The sequence below is a fragment of the Saccostrea echinata genome, unplaced genomic scaffold (assembly GCF_033153115.1).
Source record: "Saccostrea echinata isolate AGI-Se365-2 ecotype Australia unplaced genomic scaffold, CSIRO_AGI_Sech_v1 ptg000009l, whole genome shotgun sequence".
Taxonomy (NCBI): domain Eukaryota; kingdom Metazoa; phylum Mollusca; class Bivalvia; order Ostreida; family Ostreidae; genus Saccostrea; species Saccostrea echinata.
The window spans coordinates 34,069,628-34,089,511 of record NW_026889758.1 but is presented as its reverse complement, the minus strand read 5'-3'; the positions used below and the strand labels follow the sequence as shown (position 1 = coordinate 34,089,511).

At 32.2% G+C, this 19,884-nt stretch overlaps 1 protein-coding gene across 1 annotated transcript in view; it reads left to right on the top strand.

Moving 5' to 3' along the window:
- Positions 1–19,884, top strand: part of LOC133182248 (N-alpha-acetyltransferase 20-like) — a 33,741-nt gene that overhangs the window by 11,654 nt on the left and 2,203 nt on the right. Inside the window, exons 4-5 of the mRNA XM_061317013.1 lie at positions 1,416–1,545; positions 5,689–5,825. Of these exons, the coding sequence (XP_061172997.1) occupies positions 1,416–1,545; positions 5,689–5,825 (267 nt within the window). The remainder of the gene's footprint in view (positions 1–1,415; positions 1,546–5,688; positions 5,826–19,884) is intronic.

The following is a 19,884-nucleotide window of genomic DNA, read 5'->3' as shown; positions in this document are numbered from 1 at the left end:
TAGATTCAAGTTTGGTCACAAGGGGTACATTTGGGTCAAGATTCCTGATGTAGTGTAGATTCAAGTTTGGTACCCAGGAGTAAGTTGGGGTCAAGATTCCTGATGTAGTGTAGATTCATGTTTGGTTTCTAGGGGTAGGTTGGGGTCATTAAGATTCCTGATGGAGTGTAGATTCAAGTTTTGTCCCCAGAGATAAGATGAGGTCCAGATTCCTTGATCTAGTATAGATTCAAGGGTAGGGTGGCATGGGGTCAAGAAGGAGCATCAAAGTTTTACTTGGAAATATATAGGAAAAAAATCTTTTTAAGAATCTTCTCAATAATGGAAAAACCATAATTAGTGATATTAATATTCCAGCATTCTGAGGAAGCTCTGGTTCAATTTTGTTCAAATCATGGGCCCACACTAGTAGGGCTGGGACTATACAACTTTTTCTATATCAAACGTATCACAATATTTGAGCCACGATACAAAATGTTTCATGATATGTTTAATTGGTCACAAATCTTTTTTTTGTATTGAAATGAATTTCTTCACAAAAAAGAATAATTTATTCAAAGAAGTTGTATATCTGTTGTAAAACAAAATTATTTTACACAAATGGTATTAATTTCATATTTATATTTATATTTAGCATATTTATTTTATATATTAAACCCAAATGTTAAGTAAACAAAGAAAAACATAGTCGAGTTTTTTGGGGCGACATTTCGATATTTCTTCATACGTATCAATATGCGTATTGTCCTCGCACAGAATCGATATTATCGATATCTCAATATATATGGTTTGAGCCCTACACACTAGGGATCATAATGTATAGAAAAAACTTTAATATCTTTTCTCATTAACAATGAGACCATGATTAGTCATATTATTCAAGCATCCTTAGATAGTGTAAATTAAATTCGTTTAAGTCATGGCCCCCAGGGGTAGAAATGGAGTGCGGTGGAAAATCAAAGTTTTATCTGGGAATATACAGGAAAAAATCTTTTAAAAATTTCTTCAATAATAACAAGACCATAATTAGTCATATTAATATGCAAGCATCATCAGGTAGTGTAGATTCAAGTTTGTTCAAAATGATAAAAATGTTGCAATCTTTTAAAATTCTTCTCTGAAGAATAACAGAATTTGAGGAACAGCATGACCAAGGTGATTGAGGTAAGCATTGTGGGTCATGGATCTCTTGTTTGGTTGAGGGCATGAAACACCTTAAGTTTGTAACTTTATGAATATTGTAAACTTGCAAACATAACAATACATCGATAAATAGCTCAAAACCAGAAGATAAATTTACATTGACCATATACTTATGCCCATTAAATAATTTTGTATGCATATATTTTCCTTCACAGTATAACAATCCATATGAAACATACATACTACATAAATAAACTGTATCTTTTAATCAGTCATGGGAAAAGCAGAAGGAGGGGGAGAGAAGTGGCATGGTCATGTGACAGCACTGACAGTGGCACCAGAGTTCCGTCGCCTGGGTTTGGCCAAGACTTTAATGAATAATCTGGAACAGATATCAGAACAGTGTGTATGATAGAGTATTCATTTTGCTAATTCATAGAGTTGCTGTAAATCTACTATATTTAGCTTGTACAATATTTGGTAGAAATTGATTTTTCAACAAGCTAGCATAAATTTGATTTATCGCTTTCACAATATGCTAGATATATATAAACAAGACATAAAGTGATGTACTTCATTTAGTGGAAGCTTCTTTCCTTCAAAGGCACTAAATGGAAAACACAGCCAACTGACTACTTTTAGAGTATACATAAGTAAAGTGAATGTAACAAGGTCATTGCAAAGCAGAGCATCCCCTCGCAAAAGGAATCCAGTCTGATATAAATTATTACTTGTGTAACTTCCTTTACGCACGCACAGACTCATCCACACACACACACACACACACAAGCGTTATTCTTAAGCAGGGTTTATATTTTAGTTTGTGATGTCTTTAGCATGCTGATTCAAGATCACCATTAATATGAATTGACATAGGTACATATACATGTACAGTACAATTCGTTTATTATCATAGTTTATTTGTCAGGCCAAAACTTTATAATAAGCGACTATTATAAGGGTGAATTCAAAAAAAATGACCAAATGCATATTTATCAACCCACAATAAAAATACAAGCAATGAAAATAGATTTCTATGCCTCAGCATATGTCTTTAGATAGTGTCTAAATACCTGCCAAATATCTCGTTGATATCTCAATTAACAAAAAAGTTATGCCCAAAAATGATGCTAAAATTGTCAGGAGTGCAACACCTTTTTGTGACATTTTGAAATTTCAATATTTTTTGGAGATCTGTGAAATAAAATATAATGCTTCATGTTGAAAATAAAGACTTTCCTGATAATATTCAAAGTATTGAGCTTTAAATGTGGACTGTCATAACTTTTGTTTAATCAAGTTGTGGTCATGGCTGATGTTTAAAAAAATGTTATACCATGTCAGGAGTGCAACAGAAAAAATGTAGTGTTGCCAAAAAAACATCAATTGTAAAATTCTGATAGAAAATTAAGACAAAAAAGAATTTTGGAAGTGTAAAATAATAACTGATATACATTTTGAAACTTAAAAATGTTATATAAATCACAAGCAGCATTAATGAGAGTCAAGTATATGTGCATACCCAAAAATGTCAGGAGTGCAACATTTGATGTTTTGCTCCCAAGCATGAAAAAACTATAATCATTATATGAGTTTCTGATTTTTATTTTGGAAAATAAAGACACAAAGAACATTTTTACCAAATAGATTTATCAATTACAGGATCTGTCTGTGCTTCAGATCCATATTTCTATGGTCAGGAGTGCAACACATTTTTTTAAAGATTCAAGTTGTTTGACGAAAAGACTTCTATTCATGCTTAGAAGTATTCATTTATTAATAATGATCTTTTTGTATAATTTAATGCTAAATTATTGACAGTTTTATTATTAAAATCCTTCCTTTTTCAATTTTATCAATTCAGAGGTGTTTTTATCTTTTTTGTGATTTTTTTAATGAACGTTAAAAATAAACACACTAAAACGTTGTCATTAAATTCAAGTAATTCCTCCTCAACTTCACTGAAACAACAGAACAAGTTCTTATGTAATTTTCACTTCACAATTCTACTTTACAGGCCCCAATGCTTTTGGTCAGGAGTGCAACAAATATGTTAGAATTATAAATCATCCAATAAGAATAAAAATAAAGAAAAAATGATGAGTAGAATTTTTCTGGTGGGTTACTGTGTTTGTCTTGTGAAGGAAAATATGCTTTAAAATATATTTTATCTTCTAAATATACATTTAAGCTAGTTTTTTTGGCATACAATAGGTATAATTCCAGATAAAATGTGAATTTTAAATACTTTCATCTGTTTTAATTATGAAGTATTGGACTATAAGTATTGCACAATTTCATTACCACTTGATGTTGCCAACACTTTGTGAATTTTTGTGTTCTATGGTTTTAATTTTAAACTTTACTGCAGTCAGGAGTGCAACAAAACTGCTTCATAATTACCGATGCTTTTTAACTACCTTTACTAAAAAATAAGTTGAAAAAAAATGCTTGATACTATTTGATGTTCAAAACACTATGTCTATCAACAAATTACAGAAATTTTACAGTCAATTCAGGGAATAGTTTTCATCATTTCACATATATTCTAAATACAATTTATGTATATAACACTTTGCAAATAATCATGTTTTAAGGTCTTCAAAATATGAAAAACCTGCTGTAAACGATGAAAAATATCAACATGACAAATTGATTTACAAAGTAAGAATGGGTTATTGTGTGTTATAATTTTTAAAACAATGTTAAATAAAATACATATCAGATGTCAGGAGTGCAACACAATAATGTAACATAGGGTCACTTCAAAATCTAGTATTTTTTGTAAGAGGACTTGTATATAACAATTCTTTTTTGGCTTAGATTTAAAGAATTGACTTGAACGGACAAAAAAAGTGAATTTTGGGAAATTTTATTGCTTCATATTTTTTTCATATTAAAACTTTTCAAATCAGAATTGAAAAAATAATGTAAAATAACAATCAAAAAGCCAATTTTTTGTCACATGTACAAGAAAAGATACTCATTCAAGGTCTAGATTTAATCATTTATACCCCTTTTACCATTTTGAAGTATAAAAAACTATAATTTCTTGTGATTTTGTATTTTAGAAAGTCTTTCAAGGTGTAATGATATTTTCTTTTTTCAAAAGAAATTTTACTAATAAAAATTCTGAAACTTTTTAATCCAATTGTCTATTCTATTGCCACTTCAGGATTTTAAACTAGAATGCATTTGCAATATGATGATATAAGTGAAAAATATGTTACAAGTAGTTGAATTTTGCCAAAAAAATTCAGTTTGGTGGTCATTTTTTTTTAATTCACCCATAATAACCATAGTCGGTTGATATTCATGTCGAACGTCTGACATGAAACAACGTATGTGTAAATTATTGGATGTATTATACATGTTATGTTACATATAATTTCAATTTTTTAGGTTTATTTGAAATACAAGTTAACTAACATATCATTTCACAATATTTACTTACTATTTCAACTTTTTGTTATAAATGAATTCACTTAATTAAAGTTTAATATTCTTCAAACTCAATGTTCTAGATCCCTTGGCATCCGTCTTGTTTATTTTGATCTACTTTCATTTTTAAATGAACGATCAATTCAAACTACCAATGTTTGGTTTTGTTTTTTTTTTTTATGTCACATATTAAATCAAATAACACAGCAACAGAGCATGCATTCAAATTGTTTCTTTTATTTATCCAAAGTAGATATTAAAAAAATACTGATTTACTCCTAATGTCTGTCGTATAATTAAAATTTATTGATACACTGACGAGCATATAAATTCAAAGCTGCTTGGACTGACTGATGAAAGAGTTAATTTCACTTAATTATTTCTTAATTAATCGGGTAGTTTTGAAAATGTAATTAACAATGAACGTTAATCCAGACACCAAGCGTAAGAATGCTTGGATTAATATTGACACTATAAAATTTAGTTTCAACACATTTGGTAAAACGCATTCATTCGGATTACAAACATACAATTCAGGATAAACATAAGAAGAAAATAAGTTATGAAAAAAAAGTTCGTGTTATCCTGTCACGTACTTCATGAAATAAATAGACTTCTTGTAAATCGCGCAGGTAAGTGCACTGAAGTGTGACTAATCTCCCCAGTCTTTCACTATTGGCATATTTCAAAGTGATAATCAAGCCATTGTGTATAGACAAGCGACAGTGCATGAACCACAGGTGTAGATAAGTGTTATCTTTTGTTTTGTTGATTGTCCCAAGAGTGAAAAGGTGTGAAAAAAATATTACGGACGAAAATTTTCTATTATAGTAAGCGAAGTGTATACTTTTACCTGTGATAATAACAGATGAAATTTACAATGAATTATTAAGAAATGGTTTTGTGTTTCAAATATCTATGATAAAAAAAGAAGTATGATATAAAACCAGTATGATAAAAAACGAATTGTACTGTACAAGGAATGTCAGCATCACTTCATATTTATACTGCATGTAACTAGTCTCTAGAGGAAATTCTGATTATTCTAAAATAAGTACATGTCGAGCATGCTATGTTCTTCAGATCCAAATATTACTGTTTCAGAAAAAAGTGTTTTTTCGTGGACCTGTTTGTGAGAGTGTCAAATAAAGTAGCAGTTAACATGTATAGGAAGCTTGGCTATGATGTTTATCGTACAGTGCTGGAATACTACTCGGGTGATGTAGATGAAGATGCATATGGTAAGGGGAAGTAGTCACGTTCATTCTAAATTTAGAAATACAAAAGAGTTGTCTCTCTTTTATTATCCTGCTTTCTACACGTGGAGCAGTAAATGAAAAAGATTAACTTTGGAATCGATGGTTGGAAATGCAAATAAATAATAGTTAAAATTTAGATGTGGTAAATATTTTGTTGTGTGATATGCATTTATGAAATATACATGCATTTTGCATTTCACTGTTGAACTTTATATTTAGGGAAGCATAAACTTTAAGAGCTAGGTTCACTTTATGCATAAAATGGCCCTGTATATATTATACAATTATTGCTGGTTTTTGAGGTCAATACGATGATTTAGACACCTGAGGAATACAATATTCACTGAATAAATGATATTTAATGTATTGCCAACTAAAACTAAACAGTTTCACTTTTTCAGAAATTCACAGGGCCAAAAAAGGCCCTAAGTGAACCTTGTTCTTTGTACATGCCAATGTGTTATATTCATCCAAACAACATTCAACAAATATATGAAATACATAATATGTTTAATTCTTGACAGAGAGTTTAATTGTAATACTCATTTTTATGCCCTGCCATGAATATGGCCGGGGCATAAAGTGTTTGTCATGTCCATCTTTCGTCCTTCCGTCTATCCTTCCGTCACACTTTGTATTTAGCTCTGTTCAAAGCTCAGTTTCAAAGAAACTATCCAAGATATTTTTATCAAACTTCATATGCTGATTGATATTGATGAGAGCTATGCAACTGCATCAACATTTTTTGACCTTGACCTTTCCTTTGACCTTGACCTCACTTTTCTTAAATTAGTGTTTAGCTCAGTTTAAAAAATACCATTCAAGATAGTGTAATCAGATTTCATATGTTGATACATACTGATGTAAGCTATTCAACTGCATCAACATTTTTTGACCTTGACCTTTCTTTGACCTTGGCCTCAATTTTCTTAAATTAGTGTTTAGCTCAATTTTTTAATGAAACCATTCAAGATATTTTTAACAAACTTCATATGCTGATACATACTGATGAGAGCTATTCAACTGCATCAATATTTTTTACCTTGACCTTTCCTTTGAACTTGACCTCACTTTTCTTAAATGAGTTTTTAGCTCAGTTTTAAAGATACCATTCAAGATAGTGTTATCAAACTTCATACTGATGAGAGCTATTCAAATGCATCAATATTTTGTTACTTTTCCTTTGACCTTGACCTCACTTTTCTTAAATTAGTGTTTAGCTCAGTTTTAAAGAAACCATTCATAATATTTTTATCAAACTTCATATGCTAATACATACTGATGTAACCTTTTCAACTGCATCAACAATTTGATTTATTTTGAATTAGTGTTTAGCTCAGTTTTAAATAAACCATTCAAAATATTTTTATCAAACTTCATATGCTGATACATATTTATGAGAACTATTCAACTGCATCAAAAACGTTTGACCTTGAACTTTTCTGGGACCTTGACCTCACTTTTCTTATCATCTATATCAAACTTTTTAGCTCACCTGAGCTGAAAGCTCAAGTGAGCTTTTCTGATCACCCGTTGTCCGTCGTCCGTCCGTCTGTCCGTCCGTCCGTCTGTAAACTTTTCACATTTTCAACTTCTTCTCAAGAACCACTGGGCCAATTTTAACCAAACTTGGTACAAAGTATCCTTTGGTGAAGGGGAGTGTAAATTGTTAAAATAAAGGGCCAAGTCCCCTTACAAGGGGAGATAATCAAGAAAAGACAAAAATAGGGTGGGGTCATTAAAAAATCTTCTTCTCAAGAACCACTGGGCCAGAAAAGCTGAAACTTATGTGGAAGCATCCTGGGATAGTGTAGATTCTAAATTGTTAAAATCATGACCCCCGGGGGTAGGGCGGGGCCCCAATAGGGAATCCAAGTTTTACATTGAAATACATAAGAAAAATCTTTAAAAATCTTCTTCTCAAGAACCACAGGGCCAGAAAAGCTGAAACTTATATGCAAGCATCCTGGGGTAGTGTAGATTATAAATTGTTCAAATCATGACCCCCGGGGGTAGGGTGGGGCCACAATAGGGAATCCAAGTTTTACATTGAAATACATAAGAAAAATCTTAAAAAATCTTCTTCTCAAGAACCACTGGGCCAGAAAAGCTGAAACTTATATGGAAGCATCCTGGGGTAGTGAAGAATCTAAATTGTTCAAATCATGACCCCCGGGGGTAGGGTGGGGCCACAATAGGGAACCCAAGTTTTACATTGAAATATATAGAAAAAATTTTAAAAAATCTTCTTCTCAAGAACCACTGGGCCAGAAATACTGAAACTTATATGGAAGCATCCTGAGGTATTGTAAATTCTAAATTGTTCAAATCATGACCCCTGGGGGTAGGGTGGGGCCACAATAGGGAACCCAAGTTTTACATTGAAATATATAGGAAAAATTTTAAAAAATCTTCTTCTCAAGAACCACTGGGCCAGAAATACTGAAACTTAAATGGAAGCATCCTGAGGTATTGTAGATTCTAAATTGTTCAAATCATGACACCTGGGGGTAGGGCAGGACCACAATAGGGAATCCAAGTTTTACACTGAAATATGCAGAAAAAATCTTTAAAAATCTTCTTCTCATGAACCACTGGGCCAGGAAAGCTGAAACTTATGTGGAAGCATCCTGGGGTTGTGTAGATTTTAAATTATTCAAATCATGACCCCCGGGGGTAGGGCGGGGCCACAAAAGGGAATCCAAGTTTTACATTGAAATATGCAGAAAAAATCTTTAAAAATCTTCTTCTCAAGAACCACTGGGCCAGAAAGGCTGAAACTTAGGTGGAAGCATCCTGAGGTAGTGTAGATTCTAAATTGTTCAAATCTTGACCCCCGGGGGTAGGGCGGGGCCACAATAGGGAATCCAAATTTTACATTGAAATATGCAGAAAAAATCTTTAACAATCTTCTTCTCAAGAACCACTGGGCCAGAAAGGCTGAAACTTATATGGAAGCATCCTGGGGTAGTGTAGATTCTAATTGGTCAAATCATGACCCCTGGGGGTAGGGTGGGGCCACTGGCACAATAAGTACTACAATGGGGGGATCAGGTGAAAAACAGCAAGCCAAAGTTACTCAGGTGAGCGTTATGGCCCATGGGCCTCTTGTTAGATTTCAATTTCAATTTTAAAGAAACTATTCAAGATATTCTCATCAAATTTCATACACTAATACAAATTTTCATGTTGCATTACTAATATACCCTCGGCGGGGCATTCATGTCCTATGGACATATTTCTAGTTTTGTGTAATATGTTCATAAACAGTTTAATCCAGCTCAAATTTAAAAATAGTTTGAATACACTATTTTTTTAAAACACATGTACACTCATCCCATTGGACCTATATTACACTTTTTTTCTATACATTTAAAAAAAAAACAAACATACAAAAATAAAAATGAAGATGTAAAAAAAAAATTAAGGAACTACATATGGAAGAGGCATATTTCTGCTCCCATAAAAGTCTGATTTTGAAAATCTCTAAACATGTGCACAGTTGCATACATTTTACACAAAATCTGGATTAGCAAAATATATTATAGAATGGAAGTAGATTATTGGCAATTTTTGTCTCTGTGATGCACAAAGATTAAAGACCTGTTATTTCTAAGAAAGGACAAAATCTGTTCAATTTTGACTATAGTATTTATAGAGCGCAACTTTGCTCAGGTACAGTATTCACATATTTCATTGATATTGTTATTCTACACATTACCGGTATATCAAATAATTGAGTATGAGCAGACCTGGGCTTACTAAATTCTCATCAAAATATTAATGTTAAATACAACATTTTCTCTAAAATCATTAAAATTTTGAATTTACATCATTTTCATGACCTCATATCTAACTTATGATGTCATTGTTGATGAAAATGTTTCGTGCTTTGAAGTTTGCAGATATCCCCCTGGGTCATAATATAACAAAAGATTTCTCCATCAAAGTTTGGTTTTTAGGGGCAGAAATAGGCCTTAACAGAATTTAGTCCTTTGCAGTCTTTATACTAATGTTCTATGGAGAAATGAGCAGTCAGTATACCGGTATATTCAATATTCATGGGTATGTTAAGCATTTACATATTTTCTATTGGTTATTATGTACAGCTGGTTGGATTAACTTACACCAAACATTTCAATTAGCATATTATGCAATACATTGCATCAGGGGGGATAACTCTTGGATGCATGGCATTCTTGACAATTGATTCTTCTTAATTAGACATAAATAATCTTGTTTTTCTTTACATCACAAGGAAAAGTTTGGCATTCACATTGGCAAAAAACTTTATCTAAAGCAGTTAATGTCATACTCTATTGATATTTCATGGAGTTATTTTTTAATCTGTTGGGCAATTTAAATGTTTCACTGTGTATGTAAAAGAGTTTATCATTGTCAGTTTCAATTTTAAAGAATGCATGGATATGATTTTATACATGCTTGACTGTCTTAACCAATTTTAACAGACAAGGAGAAAATGTTTCTTTTTAATTACATGCTGATCTAAAGGAAGATAATTTAGATTAATAATTATAATTTCACCATATTTCCATGTTGAATTTTATTTCATTTTTACTTTTTTCACTAATTTAATTAGAATATTTTTTTCCTTAAATAAATTCATTATGTAGAGTACTGACAATAATGAAGATGAGGTTACAAAAAATGTTAAACCACAAAAAATTCATCATGCTTTAATTAGTGGACTTAATAATGAAATCTTGCAGCCAGCTTGCCTAATTGCACAAAAGAATTCCCCCCAGCTAAGTTTTTGTTCTGTACTGGATTTCGGTGAAATGAAGACCCTTTTAATAATTAGTTTTATTCCATTTTGTAATTCTTTAATCCCCAGAATCTGAGCTTTCTCATAATCTACCATTGACGTAATAAGTAAAGTATACAGCATAGCTGTATTCACTCAAAGATGCATACCTTTTCAATTTAAAATTTGAAATTCTTTACCAAGGGCTCTTGTGGCCATGCATTATTAAAAACTTTGTTTTTACCGGTTGTCTATCTGATATGCATAATTTTCAGTAAATTGGTCATAAGTGCAGATTAAAGCTCAAATATCGATAACACCTTTATTTGTATAATCAGTAGATTATCCATGTCACAGGAGTTCGCAATTTTGTCAATAAAGTCAATAAAAATCATCGATTGACCAAGCCATGAGCTATTCGTAAGCATAGCGAACTGTTCGCTATGCTAACGCATAGCTCATGGCTTGGTCAATCGAGTGATCTTTATTGACTTTATTGATAAAATTGTGAACTCCTGTGTCCATGTGCAGTGTTTCTTGTCGATCGTCATGAAGAATCTTGGTTTCTGATATGATGCATTTGGATCACATTGCTGTCTTTCGTAAACAAAAACCACTGTCACTCTAGACATCATTTAGTGATCATGAGGTCATTATGTTGTAGTATGTCATTAACAGAAGTCCAGTTGTTTTGTCAAGACTCCATCTTTTGTAGAATAATGCAACTGATTCCCAGTCATTGGCATTCATAGAAAATTTCCTAGAAAGAAAGATTTTCTTTTCATTGATTTTGTAAACTTACTTGCTTAATCTCTCTCTGATATTAAGAGTATGAAATAAGTCTGTCTCATGAAAATTTTGATCAGTAATTAAAAAACATGTTTACTTATATCTTTTGTATTTAAGAGATCATTGGGTGCAAAAAAATAGGGGGGAAAATATATCAGGGGAAAAGAAAAATGATTTTGCTGCATTATTGTGAATCATTGTAGATTTCTCAGATTCTGTAGCTGATAATGTAGGGAGCAGTTTGTTCCATTTGGACTCTGGCCATCACTTGCAGACAGAATTAGGCCACACCTTGCTATGACTGTTTTAAGAATGTTACATAATGTATATTGAGGAAACAGTTAATTCCTTTTCAGTGGCTAATCTAATTGCTTTGTTTTTTTAACTTCAAAGGCACTGTATGGATGGTAAAGATTTTTTTTTTCATACATGACATGATACATTTAAAGGTCAAAGATATTACTAAACTATTGTACAAAGAAAAAGGAGTGCTGAAGAAACTCTAATCTATGCATCTTATGTTTGAAAATATGACTTCAAATATAAATTTTGTATTTACATAAACAGTAGTGAAATGTAATGATGTAAACCTAATAATGCACTGTCTGAATCCAAATTTTTATCCATCCATTGTAATGATCCCAAACATAATTTCACAAAGTTCTATCCCTAACACTTTCCTCTTGAAAGGTCACTGCATGTTCATATTGTATAAAAGTGCGTGATCACTGGCTTACAAGAAGACCTCTGGCTAAAGTAACTGTAATGTAATACATGTAATTTAATAATGTGGATAATCATGTCTCACACATTACAGGAAAATGTTCCTGGTTGACCATAGGAATCCCAGGTGATAATGAAAGTGCAGATTGTCTTAACATTGCAAGTTCACTCTCATCTGTCAATAGAAAACTGGCATAGACAGAAAGGGATCTGCTGAGGGTTGTCTTAGGAAGGGGACAATTGTACTTGATTCAGTAATGTTTAGAATAAGAAACAGCACATACTGAATATGACATGGAATGTGTTAGAACTACTAGTGTATAAGACATACAGACAGACAGACAGGAAAAGCGAAATGACCCCAAAAATAAGAGGTGTTGGTTTCTCTTATTATGAAGTATTTCTATGCAAAATTTGGAAACATTACATTGAAAACTGTTGAGTTCTAGCTTCACTACAAAAGTGTTGACAGACAGACAGATCATCAGACCACAAAATCAATAGGCGTATTTCTGTATAAAATTTGAAATTGTGACATTGAAAATTGTGAGTTATCATGTCACATTAGATATACAGAATTTACACAGACAGATAACCAAAGTAATATGACCCCAAAATTTGTTTTTCTCCTATGGTTGAGTATTTTTGTACAATTTTTTTTTTTTTTTATAAAAGGTTTCAGTGAGAACTAAGTTATTGCAACACAATAAAAGTGTTGAATGACAGAAAGATGAATGGATGGACAAAACACAGTTCCTTCTGTATAAAATTTGAAATTCTTATGATGAAAACTCTTATTACGTTATCAATTCATGATATACATACAGACAGACAAAGTAGTATGACCTCAAAAAGTACATTGGTGTCTTTCTCTTGTTTTAAAGTAGTTCTTTACATAATTTGAAAAATGGTCTGAAAATTTAGTTATCGCATCACAAGAAAAGAGTTGATGACCAGACAGACAGATGGACAATGTGATTCCTATAGGGCTCTTATATTTTATGCTGAACTCTAATACTAGTACTGAATATTTGTGCTTACAAGTTGAGTATATGATGTTATGACATTGCAATTATAGCTTATTAACATTGATCTGACATGTCAATTTACTGAGGAAGCAATATTCTGACAACATAAAATAAACATGCTTATTTCACTAATTATCAAAAGAATGTTAAATTATTAGCATTGTCAGAAATTAGCTGATTTTTTCCATGCCTAGAAAATGATGAGAGTCAAAGATCAAATTTGTTGCATATTCCAAATTTTCTCCAGGCATTGAATTGTAAGGCAATTTTCAGATTTGCCATTTCACACTTCTCAGAAAATAGTTTAAATAGCCAGCTGTTCCTTGGAGAAGTGAAGCTCTCCGAGAAGATAAAGTCAGAGAAAATGTAGATCAGTGGTACTTGAGTTTTCCAATTTGCACCTAATGTGTAGAGGCTTACTTAATTCATTTGGTGTCATTTTTGTTGTTCAAATTTAAGACAACACTGTTTCCAGAGATTACGATGTCATCTTGATAATGATAGATGTTATGCTGTCATTTCACCTGCTTTTTCTAAGGATATTGCTATTTATATAAAACAGATCTAGCCTTAGACAAAAGTTTACAATGGTATCAACATGGAGTAGACAAGAGATTTATCTTGTCTTGTTGAACATAAGGAACTTGAATGGACCCATACAGATTGCTAACATGGGGGAAATCTTGTTTATTTTAATTTTAACAGTTTAACAGACACAGTCAGCTTGAATTGAAGGGAACCATATTCATTTTCAACAGTTTACAGCTACGCGTGTAGATTGAGTTACAATAAGTCAGGGCCTGTTTTTAATCTAGAATGTGTTAATTGATACATGTAAGATTGCACTCTTCTGTCAGACCAAATGTCCTACAAAACAGAAGTTTTGATCCTCGTATGAATTTATTTTTATGAAATAGTTCTTATAATTTTGATTAGAATTTGGATTGGAAATACAGTCAAACCTCATTATCTCGAACCCCATGGGAAAATACTTCGAGATATTCGAGGGTTTGAGATATCCAGGGTAAAATACTTAAGGAATTAGCGATTTGGACTTCCAAATCACTTTGACATATCCATAGTATTCGAGATATCAGTGTTCGAGATACCAAAGTTCAACTGTACTCGCATGAACCATATACTCAGGTGAGTTTCTCCTATAACATCTCCATCAGCCCAAGGTGCTGGTATCAGCCCAAGTCCAAAATTAATGGTTCAGCCACAAAAAGGGTTAACATTTTTAAACTGAAATGTATAAAAAAATTTCACAAAATTTTTTGCTATAATTTGTAAAATTTAACATGATATATATGACCCATTTCTTAGTTTTGGGTCGCAAAAATGGTTTTCCAAATACATACATCTTTGTCAGAGAAACTTGGATGAGGGTTGTGGCCCCTGGGCCTCTTGATCTTATTTTGAACCGTGAGCTCTGGTGGATATTATCTTGGTTTCTTTAAGGTTTGAGTTGCTTTGTTTGTTAGTTTGATGAAATGGAAAGAAGGTACGTATAATGAGGAACACATTTTAGAAATATGTTATTTACACGTAACACATTTTTTGTGTGAACAGGTGTACTTTATGCCTGAGAATTTATTTCCAAGTAAATTTACAAGAAACAGTTATGCAAATTTTAATCACCAACCATTAGCTTTGAAAAATAGCACCAAAGTTACATATATATTATACTGAGGTAACCATTCATACCCATATTAACTATGTAATGGTGTTTTGACATATATTTTCTACCAAATACCTAGGACTTTTTTCTTTCTTCAACTTTTGTCTTCTGTTTTGTTTTAAATGTGATATCATAATCTGAAGTGCTGGCTACATTAATGAAGAAGTTTCTGATTTTATCATCACATACTGTATGTGGTATATACAGTGCCTTCCATAATTTTTTGGTGTGGAGAGCTTCACTTTGTTACTAGAAAAAATGGGATTACATTGTATAATAATCTCTTACTAACTTTTGTAACAGATGGAATTGTTTTGAGTTGTTTAATGTATGTTTTTCTGCCTTTTAATAGAAAAGCAACATGTCCACTGAATAAAATGTCATAGCTCATATATCTCATTAAATTAGAATTTTAAGGTATATTGTTTTCTCCTGTAACCATTACAATATATTCTACTATGGTTATCACAAAGATCAAAGAGATGCAGTGGCCATTATTCTCCAATAAATCACAAACATCATCAAAAAATTATCAATAATTTTAAATCGGTATTCTCTAATTTTGACTGGCTTCACTAGAAAAAGGATAGAGGTATCTTTTCATTGTGACACAAATTGGTGGGAAAAAATTACTTTAGGTTTGGATTACATCACACTTCTTCTAATGCTTGAGGTACAAATGAACGAGAATAGCATTCAATTATGATGTCATAAGACACTTATGATGACGTCCAAATCTAGCTTCTGCTTTTCTCTATATGGAAGTTAAAATATTTGCTGTAACAGAATAGAATTTATTTCCTCATCATCAGAATTGTTGGAGAATATACCCCTCAGTCTCCAGATTTTGTTGGCAAATAAAAACCTCACCTGTCTGGCTTGGTTTTTATTTTCCAAAAAAATCTTTCGACTATCGGGGTATATTTTCCAACAATTCCTTCGACTTGGGAATTATTTCTTAAATAAATTGCAGTTGAAAAAGCCCATATACATGATATAGCAATTATATTCTGTACGTGAAAAAAAATTCTCTGTATGCCTTCAAAAGTCTTTTTAAATGATAAATAATTGCAATCATTTTGTCAATGAAGTAATTATGTATTATATATCTACTAAATCTAGGTAAAAATTTTACGTTTTAGGGGAAAAAATGTCTTAAAAAGGGATCATAAAACCGATGAAGTCATTAAAACATCATGTAAGATCTTATGTTCACTACATGAATATGAACGTTTTTCATGGGTCTATGAGTACATGACAGTTAATAGCAACATGCATTACAGTCTTTGTCAAATCTGAAGATGAATTTAGTGGCATTTCTGATGCTGCAAATGAGTTTACTGATCATTCTTGTTCATCATTGATGTAAAACAGCAGTAGTATGAATGCTTTCTGACAGAAGACAGAGTGCCACAGAGAAACTTGACTGGAAAGACAATGTTATTACTCAGTCTGGTCTCTCTGGATATAATGTGTCATTAGGAACACCAATGGTTGCACTAATTACAGATTTGCTAGACAGCTTACTAGCTTTGGTATATCGACAGAAATAATCTTGTACTTGTCAACTTTTCTGATGCAATAAAAAGAAGCAGTGTGCGGATATATATTGCATCAAAAAACTATGTACACTACTCTCTTTTCTGCTCTGATTTAGTTATGACAGTACAGAATATAGGTAAAATCATGAATTCTGCAACTGTGTTAGACTCCTCTTGCTAGACATTTGAATGGCTATATGTATACTGAAAGGAAAAACTGCATATCTGAATATATAAGGTTAGCATTAATTACTATGCTGCACATTTATAGCTAAATAATTTAATTTTGTTTGTATTCTAGCCTCTGATTGGTTAATATCCAAAAAGGAACACAAATTATTTATGTATAACCTGGTTTGGTATGGGGACACCCCCCCCCCCCTTGACAACCAGCTGAATCATCTGTATCCATACAATCCTCTCATTTCCAGTCCTCGGGATTCATGGAAAATTCCAGATTTAATAAATGTACCTTTTACTTAACAATAATTCGATCTTACCACATGTAAACAAACAACAACGCTGCTAGGCCTATGCATCAGTTTTTACCTCCCCTCGCTTCCCATCATTTCCATTACTTCCGTTACTAAGGTTGTATTATTGAGTGGCAAATTTGAACTAATAAAAAGCAACGAAATTTTACACCCATAGTTATTTAATGATTTTAAAATTAAATTATAAGGAATGACTCTAATTCTTGGCCAAATTATTCGAGTATAACCTGGTTTGGGTCAGTTTACGCTGTTTTATAATCCGCTTTGCGGATTATAAAGCGTAAACTGACCCAAACCAGGTTATACTCGAATAATTTGGCCAAGAATTAGAGTCATTCCTAAAATACATGTACAATTGTATATAATTTAATTTTGTTTGTATTCTAGCCTCTGATTGGTTAATATCCAAAAAGGAACACAAATTATTTCTGTATAACCTGGTTTGGTATGGGGACACCCCCCCCTGACAACCAGCTGAATCATCTGTATGCATACAATCCTCTCATTTTCAGTCCTCGGGATTCATGGAAAATTCCAGATTTAATAAATATACCTTTAACTTCAAACAATAATTCGATCTTACCACACGTAAACAAGCTGCTAGGCCTATGTATCAGTTTTTACCTCCCCTCGCTTCCCATCACTTCCGTTACTATGGTTGTATTATTGAGCGGCAAATTTGAACTAATAAAAAGCAACGAAATTTTACACCCATAGTTATTTAATGATTTTAAAATTAAATTATAAGGAATGACTCTAATTCTTGGCCAAATTATTCGAGTATAACTGGGTTTGGGTCAGTTTACGCTGTTTTATAATCCGCTTCGCGGATTATAAAGCGTAAACTGACCCAAACCAGGTTATACTCGAATAATTTGGCCAAGAATTAGAGTCATTCCTAAAGTAATATTTCATTATTAATTGTCATGTATCAAGGAGTAATATCAAAGCAATCAACATTTTAGCACTGCAAATTTTGACTATAGGGAGTAAGGGTCTGGAATTTAAAATTCAAAACTTCAAAAGTCAATATCGCATCTGTCATCATCCTTCATTTACAGGTGCTGGTATCATTTTTAGTATGAAATTGATCAGATGGTTGATTCTTCGAATAGGGATGAGATTTCACTCCTCCATAAGTACTTGCCTCAACTCATTGGTGGCATTTAAAATCGGATATGGAAGTCAAATTTGTTGATCCATTTCTCCCCATAATTACTCAACTGGAGACAGTTTGGGATTAAATGGTGACCACTCTATGTCCATTGTTGGTCACATGGAAATCTTGGCATGCATGAGTAATGTGGATCAATTGTTGTAAAGGGATGGCCCGCGAGCTTTGAGGCCTGCCTCTATGAGACTATTGCATACAGTTTTCTCTAATTCTGGCATTGCTGCTTCCAGGAATTGTAATAGCAGTTACTGTCATAGTTTGAAAACTGTTCAGTTGATAGATTAAATGGATCTCTCTTTCCGGAAGTCCAGTCGTCCCCCGTAAAGTCCACTTTTTGGGCACTGTCTTTAATGCTTCCTGCTAACACAAGTCTTCATTCTAGTCTTGATACAGTGGATTGGGGCACATTGAATTGCTCAGCAATTTCATTCTGATTGTTTCTTTGCTTTAGTAATGCAGGAAACAGACCTTTTAGAATTTCAGTAGGACATGGCATCTTTAAGGGTCAAAATCTTTTCAATTTCTCAACGAATATTTTTTAGGGCAAAAATGAAGTCTTTTAAGTAGACAATTTTACTATTTTTTGTTGTAATAATTAATGATGAGAATTAACAAAACTGTATGTTAAATTTTGTCTCCAGCTCTCTCTGTCTCTATCTCTGATAGTTCATCACAAAATTTGTTTAAAAACATTTACTTTTAGCTTTCCGTAATCCTATTAAGCTTTAGTGTTCTCAGTTCTCATGTATTGTATTATGTAGTGTATTATTCCAACCCTATAACTAAATCATGATTTTACTGAGACAATTTCATCAGGAATATGAGCATTCTCAAACTTTTGGAAGACAGATGATGCAACTCAGAAATAAATTTATTTTAAGTTATTTATAAAACAATTTTTCCTTGCATATGATTAACATTTTATTCTTAATCAATTTACAGAATGTAAACTTTTTTACTTTTTAACATTTTTTTTAATAGAGAAGACTATAACCACCGTGAAGTTGGAATTCCACAATTAAGTTCACCTCTACAAGCTCACTTGGAATACATTTAGTAACCCCTGAGATTTAATTGTCAGTTCATCTGTCCAACATTGTGTTAATACAATGCACTCAAGTTCAAATATTTTATCAGGTCTTCAGGTTTGTTTGAAGTATACTGAGATTTTTTTTTAACACTATAGATGATGATCATAGGTTATTAAAGAGTTTAAATTTTATGAATGGCTGGGATATTAAGCTCTAGGAGATAAGATGGAAGTTAAAATCAGATCAAAATATTTTCCTAAGATTCATCTTTTTTTTCATTTGACTGCACCTGGTATCCAGATAATCTTATAATTTACGATAGGTTTTAAAAATTATGCATCCAGGAAAAAAGGCTAAAAATTACATGGGTATAGTGTACATCTTGTGAAACAATTTGTCAAGATCAGTCAAAATTTGACAACTAGATAATTATTTTGCTATAAAGAATAACATTTTCATCCCTATTCCAGATCTTAATAAGTCAGAAGAGATGAATTATATCAGGAACTGTACCTCCTGTACATCACCAGAACAAACATTTGGCCACACACCTGACAATTATTCTCAACATATGGATTTTAAAAAAAAATCTATCATATGGAATTTTTCATTTCAAAAAAAAAAAAAAATACATGAATATTATCTAAGGCTGTGTGTTAAAGACTGCACAGTTAAAAAAGCATGCTAACACCAGATTAGAGGGCCAGTACACAAATTCTCTGATTTCTAGATCTTCAGCTTCAGGTTTGCCAATTTTTGAAACAATTATTCGTAAAAGTACGCAGAAGCCAAAGTTCACCTCAGTTGAAACAGTT